Below are 17,760 nucleotides of genomic sequence, written 5' to 3'. Positions count from 1 at the left end.
ACAACTGAAGATGTTATCTATTTTTCCGTGACCGCAGAAGTTGTTCTTGATCTAACCGTGACCGCCGAAGACGTTCTCGATCATACTTTGACCACGGAAGATGTTCTCTATCTTTCCGCAGACTAAATCAGGTTTTCACAGTGTGAGTTCAAAATTCCCGCAAAGTTCCTGATTTAATAAATTTACGCAAACTTCCCAGAATTCTCAGTCTGTATGGTCACCCTGGTAGGATGCCGCTATTTTGGCATCAGAATGTTTCTACACTCAGTACACAACCAGCTGTGGTAGCCAGAGCATCGTATCTTCTGAGCCTTTTATACAGTGAAGTTTTGAAATGAGCACTGCGATTGAAAATCCCCAATTGTGTAATTTATCACCAGATTTGTGATGTGTACGGCCAAGGAATAATGAGTGAAAGCTGAATGAAGCAGTGGTGCACTGATTAAAAAAAATTGCAAAATGAATGTTCACAACTAGGATCGCAGTGGTAGGCCTAGTCTTGCAACTGATAAATTGGTAGTGAAAATCGATGAAAAAATCCATGAAAATCGTTGTTTTCCAACTACCTATAACTCTCGAAACATTTTCCGCAAATTTCACAGAATTAAGTTCATAAAATAGTGGTTGGTAAACTTAGTACCGTAACCACAAATTTTGTGCGAGGCGGGTTCTGAAATTCCTAACGAAAGACAACAAAAAAACAAAGATTTTCTGCAGCACTAAGAGTGTAAACCATATGTTATTGATAATATTGTAACTGGTGATGAGACTTTGATAAAGCACATCAACTGGGAAACAATAAGTCAGTCAATGGAATGGGGTCACACATATTCCCCAAAGAAACCCATTAAGTGTTTGCAGACGCTATCAGCAAGAAAAATCATGGCTACTGTGTTTTGGAATGCTCAGGGAGTAATTTTCTAGATTATTTAGAACGTAACCAAACAATCAACTCAGAGAGGCATTGCAAAACACTCCAAAAATTAATATGTATGATCCAACACAAGTGTCACAGAAAACTTGGTGAAAATGTTCAGATTTGGCGCTGAGTGACTATCATCTGTTCCCCCTGATGAAGACGTAGCTTGCTATGCAATACTTTGACACTAATGCTGAACTCCATACCGGTGTAAAGTGCAGTGGTTGAACTCGGAAGCGGCAGATTTCGAGATTTCTATAAAGAGGGCATTGAAAAGCTTGGACCAAGTAATGAGAAATGCCTTAATTCAAATGGTCGTTATGTAGAAAAATAGCCTAAAAGTTTAGCTTCAAAATATTTAATATTAAAATTTGTTTTTTCCACTTTGTATATGGTTTATTTTAAAACTTCAGTTACTTTATGGATAACCCTCGTATATTAGTCTAAAATATTTGTTACCTGGTAGTATCCATTGAAGTTGTCATACACTACATATTCTGTTGCCACTGCCACGTCTTCACTTGCATCGCCTTGTACGATTTGTCTTCTGATTTGAATGGATAAGATTTTTTTCTTACTTCTTAGCATACTTTACATCAAGAACCAGAGTGATAAAATGTTCAAATGTTCAATGATAAAGTATAGTTTGTATAGTTTTAACACTATCTTTACAAATCTGAGTTTTTAAAAAAATATATCAAATACATGCATATATATATATATTAGTTAATACATACCTGTATTAGTATATAGTGCTGGGTAGTATAAACTTTATTGTACATTTAATTGTAATCCACCAGAAAATATTGTGGTAATGCTAAATCATTAACCCTTGTTTCATTTCCAGGAGGGGCCCAGTGGGAGACGCAGAGAGTCAACTGACAAGGTTGTTCCTGTTGTCATTGAATCATCCACCCCAAAGGAGCCCAGGAGAGAATCTGTTGTTAGAATTCAAAGAGAGCCAGAGAAAGAACCGCCTAAAGCTGCCAGAGAGTTTGCAAAACCAGTGCCAAAACCTGTGGAAAGGGAACCACCTAAGTCCATCCTCAAGGATCCCTCTAAAACTTCTATTCCAAAACCACCACCTCCTCCTATGGCACCTCCACCCCCTCCTCCGCCGCCAGGCCAAACCCCCATTATCAGTGAGTATCTAGTATTGTTTTCATCAGTTATAAACTAAATCAGTTAAAAAAGTCTTGTAAAAGTTTCGTTCTAAATCAGGGTAGAGACCTCTACTTTTATCAACTTACTTAAACCTCTTCAATGAAATCTACATTTAAAAGGTTTGAAATGCCATTGATTTATCACTTTTTTGGTGTAGGCCTACTAGTAATTTGTAACAATTCCAAAACAAATAAATCACTGTCTTTGACAAAGCGACATTGAATTATTCCAGGGACTAAAATAATTCATTAGGGTCTCAATTTGTATCACCTTTGAATTTATCTATGAAATAAGTTATTGTTCATTTTATAACATTAAAAAAATGCACTTTGTTAGTATGTTTGGATTAAATATTGTATTTAACAATCGTATTAATATAATATAAGAGTCTCTTCAATAAAACTATAAAGGGGACAAAGTAATACACCAAATTCATACACTGCACAGTAATGGATGGTTGTATTCTGTTTCAATCAAAACTGTGTGGATAATACCTATTTACCACTCTGTTTATAATACAATTCAAATTGTAATATATTTTACAGTATACCTGTATATATATATACTGTATGAGGTATACCTCTAATTGTGTCCCTTAAACATGTTAAATATATTTTACCACCACCAGTGGTGAGATGGCAATTTTTGCGGTGGCGGAACGGTGCACCTGGCCCAGAACTGAGGTATAGCCCCCCCGAGCCATCAATTACACGTAGCAGAATTATTTATGTTATGATGTGAAATTGCCAAATTTAGCATTTTTTCTTTTTGACAAGCTTTTTGAGGTAGTTTTTTATGCTCTCTGCAAACTTGTGTCAAAACTTACATATTTATTATATTTAAATACTGCAGAAACAATACAGCCACAGCCATACTCACCAGAATATTATTTTTATACCAGCAAATATTGTTTGCTTTATAGTGTATTTTACATTAGGATTAAAAATTATCCAAAAATAAATATGACAACCACTTTATAATGCTATCAAGCAAATAAAAACCATTGCTTTAAAAGTATTTATCATACACAAAAAGTCCTTATTTTATATATTATAGTTCATGAAGCGGCATCCTAAATAAAGTCTTTGATGATTCTGAAACATCTTTTCTTCAAACCTTTCCTAAATAAATTAAACAAATGGCATTTTTTCTTCTTCAGATGTTTGGGTTTGTTTCTACGTGTTCTTGTGTCATCATCTGCTATGTCATATTCTGCCATGTCTTTTAAGTGTAGAATACCGACCATGTCAAAGTGGCGAAGCTTGCCAGATTTTGGCAACATTTAGGTTATGATGTATTCATTCTTAGGATTTTTATTACATACATAAAATTCTTTTTAGTTGTTTTTTATTTTTTTGTACAACATTGTTGTGTATGCACATAAAAATATTCCTCTATTTACAATTAAATTTGTTAAAAAGCTTTTATTTAATTTCCACTTTTGTCCAAAACCAGTGTGTTTCGGTGCGTTCCGGCACCATGACACCCCTGACCACTACTAGTACACCTGTTACATCCCTGGTCATATTTTATGACACTTGTTGCCTCAAGATTCATTTAGCAAGCTGTGTAGTTCAATAGCATATACAATCCAAAACACACAAATTCTACTGTAACATTTGTCTTAGTACAGTAGATTTACACTGAACATATTACTTAATTTTGTGATAATATTTAAAGAAAACTATTCAGAATGGTGGATTTTTCATCCCTTCGTGTAGCTAAAGATTATTCATAATGTGTCTGAATCTGATTTGTGAAACAAATTAATACAGTTCTAATAAAGACTTCAGGGAAAGTTTTTTTAAAATGAAGGACGTATAATATTAGGTGAACCAAACTAGGTGTTCTTTAGCTTATCTAAAGATCTTTAAATTGAGATTTTATTCCAGCCTGGGTTTTAGTTTAGGCATTTCTGAAAAAGCTACTGTTTTTTTGGGAAGGAGTTCTAAGTTTGTTTTACTTGATATTGTCTGTTCAAAAGTTAAAAAGTGATGGTTCCTATACTTTTATCAACTTTGTATAGCTACTTGGAAAAATATTGTTTCAACTGCAGTGAAGTCTCAGCAACTCCTTTTGTCGCCCTGACTGTACTTGAATACTTCCCAAGCTCAGGATCCTGCCTTTGGCTTCACTTCCTAGCCCTCTCCATAATGGCCAATTTGTTATTTCCTTATTCATGCATATTTCTCTGCTTCCCCTGTTGTCTAAGTAACACCTAAAACCAATCTGATAAACTGATGTATTCAAACTAAAACCTATAGCGGTGTGGACAAGTATTAGTATTTCCTTATTTACATTTTACAGTCACAATATTGGTGTTATTCGGTTTTTCTTAATGTTATTTGTAATGATGGATGTAAAATTTTGGTAGTTTCAATAAAAGACAAACTTAAATCTTCAAAAATAATTCCAAACATTTAAAATTTTCATCATGTTTACAATTGTTTTGTTTTTATTATATTCTGAGTTATCCAGCCTTTTTGCTTTTCCGGCTTTCCTGCAGCCGGTTCGGATGGGATATAATCGAGATTATACTGTGATGAGATATTAAGGTTTGAAGAAACTCTTTTGGGTTTTTTACTTGGGATAAGTACTTTCATAATCTGTTACCTATCTAATCTGTATTCATGAAAAAATGACGATTGTTTTATACTTTTTACAGAAAGTGAGTTGACCCCACAGAAGGCAGCCAAGCTGGATGCCCTACGCAGCCGTCCCCGGCGCCGTCCGGACTGGACTGATATGATGAAGGAGGTGGAAGAAGGTATCAAGTTGAAACACATTGTGTGTAATGACCGGAGTGCTCCCATTCTGCCCAAGGAAAAAGCTAAAGGACAGGTAAGTTTGATTGTTATCTCTTAAACATGTTTGCTGCTGCTGATGCACAAGTGCCTCACTGTTATACCAGCAGGTATATAAATATATTATTTATATAATATATTTTGACTTCATTTATAATAATAATTGTTATTTAAATTATTAGTGCATATCATAGACAAAGAGAATGAAACATAGACCGTCAGCTGCGCTGTGATAAGAATAGGTTCTGGCGTCCACCGCTGGGAGAGCCATGTAGTTAAGGCGCACACGCTACCTAACTACACGGCGCTCCTTGGGACGGACGCCAGAACCTATGCTAATCGCAGCATGGCTGACGGTCTATATTTCATTCTCTTTGTCTATGTGCATATACAGCCATACATACAGTATAATATATTATGTGTCGTTTAAGTAGTATATGTGTTTAATTCAGGTTTATATTGAATATCTTCTACAATTTAATATTGTTCCCACCACCTTTGTTATCAGGCTGTTTTATTTCAGAGGGATTTTAAAAACTTTAAATTTTTTCAATCACTACATTTTATTATACGTCCAAATTGTGTGGAGAGTCAATCCATCAATATTCTTAACTTTTTAACACATTTTTACGAATTATACTCTTTTACTAAGGTTGCATTAGGCTAATCATAAAATGTTTTTTTGTTGGAGGATGTATATCGATATTCGTGTGATTAGTTTAGGTTGATAAATACTCTAGAAATGTGTTAATTTATTTTTTATTGAATTAACATGTACAAACATAAAGCATTAAACAATTATTTTTTTAAATTTAAAATCCATTTTTTACCATGCAATATGCATTTAAAATCTATATTTAAGTTTGTCATTAATAATATGCAAATATTATTTTTTCTTGTTTAAAAAGTGTACAACTTTTACCAACAAGACTATCAAATTTTCTCTCATGATGCTATTATTACACATGTATAACAACAACCTTACGAACAGTTCCTAAAATAACAATTGGCAAAATAGAATAAACCAACCTTCAGACGAGAGCTAAATTTGTATTACTCTCTCAATAATCATCACATATTTTCCACCTCTTAATGATGGAAATAACTACATTTACAATTTATTATCACATTTGGCTCAAGAAAAGTGTGAACTCTCTCCTTGGCGTGAGCTTCAATGCAACAACGTCTTTCTAGTTGGAGAGATGAGCTGTGCTTAGTACACTACATTGTAAACTTGTGATGTTATTCAAGTGTTGTCTTGAGTGTAGTCTGATTGGTGTTGATTGTACTCCATGAAGAATTTACTTTATAACTATTTGAAGTGTTTGAAGTGTTCCGTTTTTTTAAGTGCAGTGAAATGATGTGAAGTTGATATTATTTATTGGACTTGGAAACTTTTTTAGTAAAAATTACAGAATAGAAACTTGTTTGGAATAATTAAATAAACTGTGTACAAAAGTGAATAGAACTCAACTTTTTTTAACAGAGACATTTTAATTGGTTGAAATATACAACATACATATTTAATTAATTTAATATTGAAATTAGTGTACATAAAAGATTTAGTTGATATTTTTATCCTGGCTATTGATTTTCTTTAGACTATTGCAACATTTAAAATAATATATTTTGCAGTTCTTAAAATACTACCTTAAAGTACTACCTTAAAATACCTAATTTTTTAAAGTAGCTATTATTTTTTACTAATTAGTGTAATGAAAATGTATTATTGTTGTAGTCTTGTCATATTCATAATATGTTACTTAATCAATTTTAGGTACCAACTTTATCCCTTGACATAAAACTTTGTAAATCTATATAAAACATGAAACCATTTGATTGTAATGTTATTATTATAGGTTTATAAATAGTTTTTGTGAAATTATTCGTAATTATTTGTTGATTCACTATACGATTTATTACAATGTTATTGTAACTATATCTTTTCTTTGCATTTTTGTCACTTACTTGGTCATAAATTTGATAGAACAAATCTTAAATGTTTAGGGTATAATAAATAAAACCCATATATTTAAATTGAAAACTTTAAACTGGAATTTTAAACTGAGCCGGTTAAAAATTTTACCATCATGGAATTTATAAAGCCAGGATCGCTGAAAATTAACGAAGATCTAGCAAAGAACTTCAAATTTTTCAAGGAAGAGATTGAATTCTACTTCACTGTGACAGAGGTGTACAGCCTATCAAGAGAGGAACAAGTAGAAACGTTGAAAATGCTGTTGGGTCCTGAAGGATGTGATTTGTATCTTTCATTGAATGGGGATGAAGTAGAAGAAGAGACAGTTGAGGGTATTCTAGAAGTCCTCCAAAGCCATTGTGTCTCAGTCCACCACGAATGCTCAGTACTTGACATTTTCAACTTCTTGATGCGAAAGCAACAGTGGGATGAAGATTTTGATGTTTTCTTAAAAGATTTGAAACACTTAGGGAAATTATGTAATTTTGGTGATCAAGAAGATAAACTTCTGCGATATCAAATCATAATGGGAATTTATAATACGGAAATACAAACCCGTTTACTGCAGAAAGATTTATCTCTTGAAGAAACTATTCGCTTAGCTAAATGCATCATCAAGGTTGAGTCATCAGTGGAAAAACAAGAGAAAGTTGAAATTGAACAACCACCTGAGAGCTTGCAAGATTCAGATAAGTTTTATAGACAAGATTTTTCTTTGTCCCTTGAATTCTTGAGAACTTTTTCAGACAATTTATGAAATCAATAAATTTTAGTTCTCTATATTTTTTAAAGAAACATCTATTTGTTAAGTTACACTAATATTTCAATTATTATATATAAGTGATAACTGTAAGGACAGACACCCCCTAGCCATCAATTCTGATACTAGTTTGAGTCTAAGGAATTATGCAGTATATTTTAGCGTACATTTAAAAGTTTATATTGCAGTTCATTGAGATTTTTCCACAAATTAGGATGAATTCAATCCAATTCAACTCAAGTCATTTGATTGACTATAGCAAAACCAGATCACTGGAGACCACAAAATTTATGCTTTGATTCCAATAACTAGATAAATTTGCCTTACTCAGTAATTAATTATAAATGTTTAAATGCCATATTCTTGGTGCTATTTGGTGTTTGTTAAATAATTTTGCTCAAAGACTTTGGGAGAGTGTAACTTTTTTTAAATTGATGTCTCAATTGTTTACTTATACATTTTCTTTTTAAAAGTATTGGTGCTATTGACCTTATTGTGACAATTTCTTAAATGGGTAACTTTACTCTACATCAACATTGCTATACATTACTGTCCTATACTTTAATCACCTGTATATTTATTTACTTCTGAGAAAAGCTAGTCATTTTATTTTTTTTTATTTGTAGTAGGTTTGTCTCAAACTTAACACCAAAAATAATTTTAAAATCTTAAAATATGACTTTTAGTTCTGGGTTATCTTGGCCAGCATTAAACTGAAGGTTCGGCAATGTATTTGATTTTGTATATTGTATTTACAGTTTATCTACCAATCTGAAAAGGAAGGAAAGGCTGATCCACACAAACAGCTTCTGCATCAAATTGAGAACGGAGTTAGGCTCAAGAAGGTCAAGTGTAATGATCGTAGTAAACCAGTTTTGGACGGTGAGTTCAATTTGTTCTGTTGAAATAACTGACTTGAGGAGTTATTCTGATTATTGACTGGTGAAATATAATTATCTTGACCAGATGTTTCCGGAAATTAAGCTTACTTGCTCTGAATCTAATCATTACTGCTGGCCCAACGGTGTCAAGTCATTGAAATGTTCAAATTTGTTAATAGGACTAATTGGTTTGTGATTTTATTACCTGTCATCAGTTGCTACTACAATGAATTTTAAAATATAATAAATTTTATTGAGAGTCAAGACAATACTGCTATCTTGACTCTTGTTTTTTCTTCTATATAGCCGGTTTCATGCTCTTCAAAAAGTAACTAATACTTTATAGATGTTTTTTACTATAATGTTTACATTACAGAGTTGAATATAGATTAAGTCATATGGGCACTGTTGTTTTGGGGAGACAGTAAGATTAAGATCTATAAATCCTTATAGTGTTATTAGACTGGTGTTTGGAGTTCTGGTTTAAAATATATTTTGTAAAAAGTTCTTAAACCTAATTCACATTTCATATCTTTTTTAGTTTTGTAAATTGTTGTACTGTACTTAAAAACCAACTTCAACCAAGATAAATCAAAATAATATTCTCCTCACCAATTAAGGCAGGTCTACACGCAAGGATTTTGCGTAGGTTTTATCTGCGCAGGTAAAACTTTGCAGTCAAAACGTAGCACAGAAATGTGTTCACACGGTACAGGTTTCAGCACCAATTTTTTATGTAGTTTTGTTATAGCTTGCAGTTGCAGTGTATGTGCACGTAATATCATGGAAGATGTGTTATTGTGGTCAACTTTTGCATTCTGTGTTGCAAGAAAGCAAAGAAATAAGTCTGAGCGAAGATGACGCTCAATGTTCAAGACGTTGATAAAAAAAGACAAACATTTTCATAATCGTTTCTCTCTTCACGTTTGAATCTACTGCTATGTATTTTTTCAACAAAACTCTAAGCCCGATTCTTCTTATCACTGTCACTTGGTTCCATACTCTTGACCTTCCATGAACAAGGAAAACTTCTGTACAGTTCGATGAATCCGACAATAAACTCACGGAAACATTGGCAAAGATCTGCCATCGTAAAAAACACTTATCCCTCTGACAGCGCGTGAAGACAACACTGGCGACTGGAGAGTTAAGCGTGAAGACGGAGTTGAAACGGATGATAGTGTACACACGCAACGTCTTGTCTGAAAACGTTGTCAAAACTATGCTCTCCTCAATAGTTATCTATCCGTCTTCCGTCTCCACACAGTTCTCAAAAATGCACAGTTTTGCTGTCCACACGCAACGACTTGACTGCAACGTTTTACATGCGCAGGTAAAACGTACAAGAAATCCTTGCGTGTAGACCAACCTTTATGTTTATTCTCCTAATCAACAATTTAATTTAACCACCACCAATAATGTGTTTAGGGCTACGAAAGTTCAGGCGACAAATGACCATTGAAGAACAGATCCAAAAGTCTAAATCGATGGCGGATGTGATCGCGGAAGCAGCTGAACCTGATGAACTCGACGATATTGACAAAGTTCGTGATGATCTGCAATCCAGTAAACAGATGTTGGCAATAGAACTGCGTAACAAAGAAGCTTTGGAACGAGAAAACAAACGTCTGATGGCTCGTCTTCTCAACCTGGAGGTGGAACTTGAGAAAGAAAAGGGATCCCGAAGATTGGACGCAGAGAAAGGGAATGTTTCTCATGTCAGATCAGAGGCTGATGAAAAGGTTTGTGATCTGATATTTCTATTCGAAAAATAATCGGTCACAGACAAATTTGTAAATAGATCATGTTAATTTTAATTAATTAATTTTTTTCGAATCATATAAGGATAGGAGATTTAAGCATATAAGCAAAGTATTTTGCTTGACCATTGGCTTTGTGTAAGGCATGAAATTTTATCTTTTGATAGTTTCAAAATCAAACCTATAAATGCCAATGGTATGGACTGTTAACAGAAGTAAGAGTTAATTGTGTTGCTCCCCATAATGCCCTCACAGACTCGTATCAACCACTAGGGCAAAATGGTTTCAATAACTGTTGTTGTCTTACATATGTATATCATTTTTGGGTTAACAATATTTTAGACTGTAGTATACAAGTACTAAGATTGTGTAGAGTATTGTTTGTAAAATTCTCTCAACAACAAAGTAAAGCCCCACAAACTTAGCCCGGACCTTAGATATGGACTTGAAAAGTGCAGGGTTTGAGAAATGCAGGGTTATAAGGAAAAATATCCAAAAATCCAAACTTAGAAGTTCGACCCGCGACCACCTGCGACAAAAAACAATGCGTCCTCGTATCTTTTGGGCGCTGCAAAAAATATGCTCCCCGTGTTATATTGCAGCACCAACTTACACTAGGTGACAAGTTGCTCGCACACCCAGTTCCTGGACTGTTTTACTGTATATCTGGTTCATTTTTTGTCCAACAGTATTAAAATATAGAATATATAGATGTAACCCTAAAGGATTAAGTATCTCCTGGTGCAATAGGAATCTGAAACCTCGTGTATATTTTCACAGCGTCGTCTTCAATTTCATTAGCTCAACAAAGCTGTACCCATCTACAAAAAAATTATAAAAAAATTTGAAATTTGAAAATACATAATCCCTAAATAATGTACAAGGGCTGTTCGTAAAGAAACCTCCAGTTTTCTATAAATAAAACACAGAAGTAGAAAAAACATTTTTATTATATACATCTTAAAACTATGTCTTTCCTCTACTTTTCAACATAGTTTCCTTGGACATTCAAACACTTATCATACCTATGGACTAACTTTGAAAGTCCCTCTTTAAAAAAAATTACCCGCCAATGCCTTGAGCCATCCTGTGACTGCATCTTTCAGTTCCTCATTATCTTCAAATCTCTGGGAGCCAAGCCATTTTTTCATGTGACTGAAGAGGTGGTAGTCGCTTGGAGCCAGGTCTGGGCTGTATGGAGGATTTGAAAAAACATCCCATTTGAACTGGTCCAAAAAGTCCAGGGAAGGGTTTTCTTGGCAGTATGAGGACGTGCGTTGTCATGCAGAAGGACGACACCAGGCCGTGGCGTTTGTTTTGGAGTCAAAAAGTCCAGATCCGAGGTCATTCGTTGAGTCTCGTGGTTTTCCGAAAGGAATTTTGGGACCCACTGAGCACAAAATTTATGGTAACCTAACCTGCCAGTCACAACTTCGTACAGAACAGTCCTGGAAATTTGAGGAAATTCATCCGAAAGTTCTAAATGGTGAATCGTCGGTTATCACGAACCTTTGGGTTGATTTTCTCAACCAGTTCATCACTGACCACAGATGGCCTGTCACTTCTTTCTTCATCATGTACGTTCGTTCGGCCATTTTTAAACGAGCAAATTCATTCCCGAACAACTCCTTTACTCATTATTTTAGGTCCATACACAGCACAAAGTTCTCTATGAATAGCTGCTGCCGAATACTGTTTATCTACGAAAACCCGAATCACAGCACGCACCTCTCACTTGGCGGGATTAACGATTGCTGTACTCATTTTGACTAGCGACGGCAAAAAAACTAGCACTCGGACGACACTTAAACTATCACGGCTGGACGCCAACTGATCTGCGACACGTGCAGGAGCAATAATGGCGGCGCTACCCTCTCTATTTCCCACGCAAAAAGCAAACGGAGGTTATTTTCTGAACTGCCTTCGTAGTTAGGGTGTGAAAAAATTTATGTTTCAGGGAATGCACTACAAATATGCGTTTCCTCTTGTTTTTTTAGATATTTAATAAATATAGCATCAGGTCCTCATCACTCATTGAAAAATCATCTTAACAGTTAGAAGTCACGACTAAAGAAAGTTGAAGTTCTCCATTTAATGTTCTCTCCAAATCAAATAGTCTCTGAGATACCAATGGTGGGACAGTTAAGTTGTTTACCCTGTATATATACTAGGTCTACATTTTACAATACCAGTTGACAAAATACATAGATTTATCTTCTTGAACAATACACTTAACTTACTTTTTTCCATAAATCCGAGGTTATAGTTCTGACTTACAAAATGCCAAGCACTCCAGTTCAGGTGTATGCATGACTCTTGTCTCAATGTCCGCAAGTAGTAATAAGTTCAAATGACAAAGCAAATGTATAGTGTAACTATTGAGCTTTATGAGCAGTTTATGAGCTAGTTTGAGTTTACGAACAGAGTCTTAATTTAACACTGATGGGGGCTTACATGGTTTGGGGAGCTATTACTGCCAAGATGCCAAGTTTGCTGAACTTTTCATGTAGGCTAAATTCATGTAAAGAATATGTTGTCCACTGACAAGGCAAGTCTGTCATCTTTAGTATAATGTAATTTTACATTTGTATTTTACCTTTTGTTAACTTAATCATTGATGTTTCATTTTAGTTGGTGAAACAGTTAAAAGAAGAGGCTTCGGAGGCAAATAAAGTAGCAAAAGAAATGGAAGAAAAGTACAAATACACAGCAGAAGAACTGGATGCAACCAGGGCTAAATTAGAGAGTGCTTGGCTTAAAAACCAACAGCTGGAAATGGAGCTGAAGTCTGGCGCTCGTAACAGCGCACCCATTACCAAGCAGCCTTCATCTAAAAAACTTGCAGCCTCCATGGCGTCCATGCCGAATGGGAAAACTGTGCAAGCATCTGATGACGAATCTGAGTACACCGAGGAAACTGAAACAGAAACAGAATCTGGTATGTAACAGTAATCAACAGCAGTGTGGTGTGGAGTTTGTGTAAGTCGGTGGCTCAGTCGGTAATGCAAGGTTAAAAGGGGCCGCCAACCTCTTTTTAAAAAAAAAAACAAAAAAAAATCATGACTTTAATATTAAGTCAAGTTGTCGAGAAAGAATATCTGAGTCTGACTTATAATTTAACTTCCAGTATAAATAAATAGTGTGATAGGAACAAAATTAGTGTATGGTTATAATTTAAATTCATAAGTTACTGACAAAAGATTGTAACAATAATTGACAAGGGCAGTGGGTAGAAATTACCACCCAAAATGAGATTCACCAAATCTCTTTTGCTAAGTTGTTATAGTTTAAGAAATAACTTAAATTTCATAAGTGTACTCACATTTGCATAAGTGTATCTCTTATTTGTACAGTAATAGATATTAGACTTTGACGGTTTAAATAGTAGCAAACCATCAAGGTTTTACTTGCTCTCATTTGTAAACTAGAATAGCATTCAATCTAATAAAACAGTGTTTGATTTGAAATACTAGGATTCTTAAGGGAAATTTAAATCCATAAAGAATAAAGATGATGCACAGTGTTGGGATAGATTTTGATTTATAAGATCCCTCAATATGTGTTTACACATATTCTGTCAGAATCATGGAGTCAAACTGCTTAAACTACGAAGGAGACAAAAGTATCCTAATGATTGTTGAGTCGTTGGCTTAGTTAGTAGCGCGTTGGATGACGAATCCATGGCAGCAATGTCATGGGATCACATCCTGGAGCTCGCCAATAAATTTCATCTGTACAGTTCATTCTTGTACTGTACCAGGGACCTATTAACACCCTGCTTATCTACGGGGGTATGTATTCATACGTTCTATGAATACAACTATGTATTCAAGTATTCAATACATATACAAATTCCTTCAGTCCAAGGCCTATATGTGGAAGGGAACAAAACATGTATTGAATCACCTTGTACAACAAGCCTTGCTTTAACTATAATAACATTAATATCCATAACTTTTTCCAAGTAAAAATATTTTTTTCTTATTTATAAACTCCCAATACAATATGAGGGGGCTATACACAACAACCTTTGAAATATTGGCAAGGAGTTTAAATCCCACAATTACCTCATATTGGATTATTTAGGTATTTATATTAGGTATTTCCTCAGTATTCTTACATAAATTATTCTTACATAAATTTGTTTTACTTCCAGAGGAAGAAGGTAATGAAGAAGATGCAGCTGCTCTTCAAGAAAGACGAACTCAGCGTGAGTTGAAACTTCTAGCTACAAAATTAAGATCATACAAGGAGAAGCAAGGAATTGCCTTGAAGGAGCGCCATATCCTTCGGGAGCAGCTTAGAAAACAACAGAAGATACTTAGAGAGGAGAAAAAGAAGTATAAGGCTTTGCAGAAAGAAGTGGACAAAATGGTTAAACTGATGAAAGATGATGAGGAAGGAGAAGAGGAAAAGCCAGAAGAGGAGGAAGAAGAAGAGGTAATAGTTTTTAAGTCCAAACTTTTTCCATGACATATTTCCTTTATTGAAATTAGTTGACATACATACAGACTGAAGTTTATGTAGAGTGTGTGTGTTAGGTTTATGTGTTTATTAATGATAGACTAAAACTAAACTCTATGGATCATCAAACCAGGACTGTCGGTGAATTAAAATTGTTCTCCCGTCAAAGCCAAGTGAGGTTATTAAATTCTGAGACCAACGTCTTGTACTTTACGTCTTCCGCTATTGAAGACTATCACCAGTTAACAGATAAGAATATATGAGGTGTTGTGGCGTAGAAAATGTGCATAAGGGTTGGAGGGAGTTTGGAGGTGGTCTTAAGAGTCCTTGGAGGCTAGCGGCCATCTTGGATAATTTCAAACATCTGCTGAAGAGTTATTTATTGTCCAAAAATATTTTTTGCAAACACCAAAGTGATTATAATTTAAATATCTAGTATACTGTGGGATTAAAAATGTTCTTTGTGGTTTTTAAAAGGGAGTCAATGGAAGCTAACGGCCATCTTGGATTTGCCCACAATAAGAGCAATGATAATTTTGTTAATTTCAAACAGTCGCTGAAGAGTTATTTACCATCTCAAAATATTTTTTCAAACACCAGAGTGATTTTAATTTAAAAATCGACTATACTGTGGGATTATAAATTTTATTTGTAGTTTTTTAATTGTTTTACAAGCTAGAACGTATAGGCTCCAAGGATTCTTAAACATTTGTACAACGTTTCGTTGTCGTAAGCCAATTAACTGCTGTGATGGAATAAAACTTGAGCCATGAGTTCTTAGGCCATTTAAAAAAAAAATAGCATATTTTCAAAAGATGTCGTATGTCCAGTTGTTTCTTTCATTTGGCATTATCCTAAAGGGGCGGAGATTTTTCCACTGTTTTAGAACCTCTCTTTGTCCTTCAGAATTTATTAGTTAAATTTTGTTTCAATAAACCAATTCGATACCCCAAAAACTTATTATTTCACAGTTTCCTTACTCAGTGTAAGACAGTTGCTCATCAAAATTCTTTCAATTCATGTTTTCAAAAATGTTGATTCTATTATTTAATCATACATCACATTCTTATAATACTTTATATGCACAGGATGTCAGAATAACTGCCTCCCATTTATCAAAGTCATACTCATAACCAATTCTTCCTAAATTCCAGAAGTTTTATATGGTAATTTGTAACATAATGTCCCTTTGTAATTCCTATCAAATTTTTCACTATCCATTGATTACTATTTTTTTTAATGCATCACTGGCTTGCTAATAGAGTGGGCATTTCTTAATCGACTTGGCCATTTATTCTCTAAAAGAATTGTTCCACTTCCCGCAAGAGTATTAGACATTAAGAAAACATATCTATAAAGTGAGTTGCATTTTTTAACATGTATTTTAATTTATAATAATTTTAACCTTAGCACTATTCAAACACTGTAGTCTATAATTAATTTATACTCCTCAATGAATAAATAAATTGAAATTGAAATACAGGAAGCCTTATAACCAACAAAGACAAACTGTCATTCGGTTACAATAAATATTCTATGTTTATCCTTTTTGTTACAAATTGCCTCCTTCATTTTCAAATTAAGTGAATTTAAATTGAGTTTGCTCATTTTTTTTATAGAAAACTAAAACATGGAGTTGGTTGGCTAAAGCCTGTGGTCTCTCCTTCACCACTTATTCTCCAGTTTGCTTTCTAGAACAGTCTTCCTTCTTTTTTTATGGCTTCTTTCCTTTATACTAACACGGCACTGTGCTTTTCAGGAAACAGAGACAGAGAGTGAAAGTGAGAGTGAGGAGAGTGAAGAGGATGATCCAACAGATGGAGATTTACCAGAAGATGCAACTGTGGATGAGAAGAGGAAGAATCTCCAGGACAGGTCCAAGCACCATGAGAATCGACTTGGAACACTAAAGAAAGGAAACTATCTTCTAAAAGCAAACATTGACAGACTTCAAGACGACATTAACCGGCAAAAGGAAATGTCCCTTAGCCTTCAAGAAGACCTCAATTCAGTTTTGGCTGAGTTAGGATAAGTTGAAAATTGAACTTTCACTAATTAATTTTTTAAATTATTTACCTGTATATGATTGTGATGTCTAGTTAGTGGTTAGTTACAGAATGTGATTAACCTGAAGATTTGTATACTCCTATGCAATTGGACTTTGAACACCTCCATAATCAATTATGATATTCATAGTTTTTACAATTTTTATTTTAAAATTAAATTTTCCCAATTTTTAATTTGCTTGGCTTTTGTGAGCCCATTTCAGAATACCATGTTGAGTCCTTTGGACTAAAAGGTTCTTCTGCGATCATGTCATCTTCAACCTCTTTGATAATTTAAAAGTTAAGAACAAAATCTTACAGTACTAGAAAATCTTCAGGCATCAGAAAAATGTGGCATTTCTATGTTTGCAGTGATCATTGCCATTGTGTTAATTTTGAATTGACTATCAAAACAACTTTTCTGTGAAAACACCAACTACTTTGAATGTACAAATCATTAGATTACAAGATTTTATATATTTTTCTAAGAATGTAATATACTGTATTTTGAAGCCTTTATTTATTGATTAGTGTTTATACATCCATATTTTGTTGTGTTTGAATAAATTATTTTAAAGATTATTATGGTTCTTTATACCACAGCAATAAAAAAGTCTTAACTTGTCTACTTGACTGATTGACCTTTAGAACTAAAGCTATGCCATAAACTAGAGTCAATGATTTGATTAGTTTTATTAATACAATCAATACTTAATTTAATTAATAATTAAAAGTTTTAATGATAATAAACAAAACAACAATTATTAAGGTTCATTGTTAATGCTTAAAGATTCTGGTAATAGCTCCAAGTAGTATTAATAAAAATTACTACGCATATTTTCCATCATTAATTAGTGTTTTGATGATCAGCGATGGAAAATGCCCACAAAATTACTTCAGACAACATCAACTCACTATCACAGATAAATAACTCTCCAAACAAAGAAATACTTATTTTATTTTTCACCTAGATTGAAGGTATATG

General features: G+C 33.9%; 1 protein-coding gene across 18 annotated transcripts in view; it reads left to right on the top strand.

Moving 5' to 3' along the window:
- The window catches only part of LOC128999167 (glutamic acid-rich protein-like), a 47,832-nt gene extending 30,475 nt beyond the window's left edge, over positions 1-17,357 (top strand). For all 18 annotated transcript variants that reach the window (XM_054425549.1, XM_054425561.1, XM_054425560.1 and 15 more), the window contains 7 exons: positions 1,767-2,061; positions 4,749-4,924; positions 8,384-8,507; positions 9,935-10,248; positions 12,898-13,204; positions 14,423-14,706; positions 16,490-17,357. In XM_054425549.1, the coding sequence (XP_054281524.1) occupies positions 1,767-2,061; positions 4,749-4,924; positions 8,384-8,507; positions 9,935-10,248; positions 12,898-13,204; positions 14,423-14,706; positions 16,490-16,762 (1,773 nt within the window). In that variant the 3' untranslated portion in view covers positions 16,763-17,357. The remainder of the gene's footprint in view (positions 1-1,766; positions 2,062-4,748; positions 4,925-8,383; positions 8,508-9,934; positions 10,249-12,897; positions 13,205-14,422; positions 14,707-16,489) is intronic.
- Positions 17,358-17,760: the final 403 nt, after the last annotated feature.

This window comes from Macrosteles quadrilineatus, unplaced genomic scaffold (assembly GCF_028750875.1).
Source record: "Macrosteles quadrilineatus isolate MER2022 unplaced genomic scaffold, UCM_ALF_1.0 Scaffold_7__1_contigs__length_78375512, whole genome shotgun sequence".
NCBI classification, from domain to species: domain Eukaryota; kingdom Metazoa; phylum Arthropoda; class Insecta; order Hemiptera; family Cicadellidae; genus Macrosteles; species Macrosteles quadrilineatus.
The sequence above is the reverse complement of the archived record's forward strand: the minus strand, read 5'-3'. Positions and strand labels throughout refer to the sequence as shown.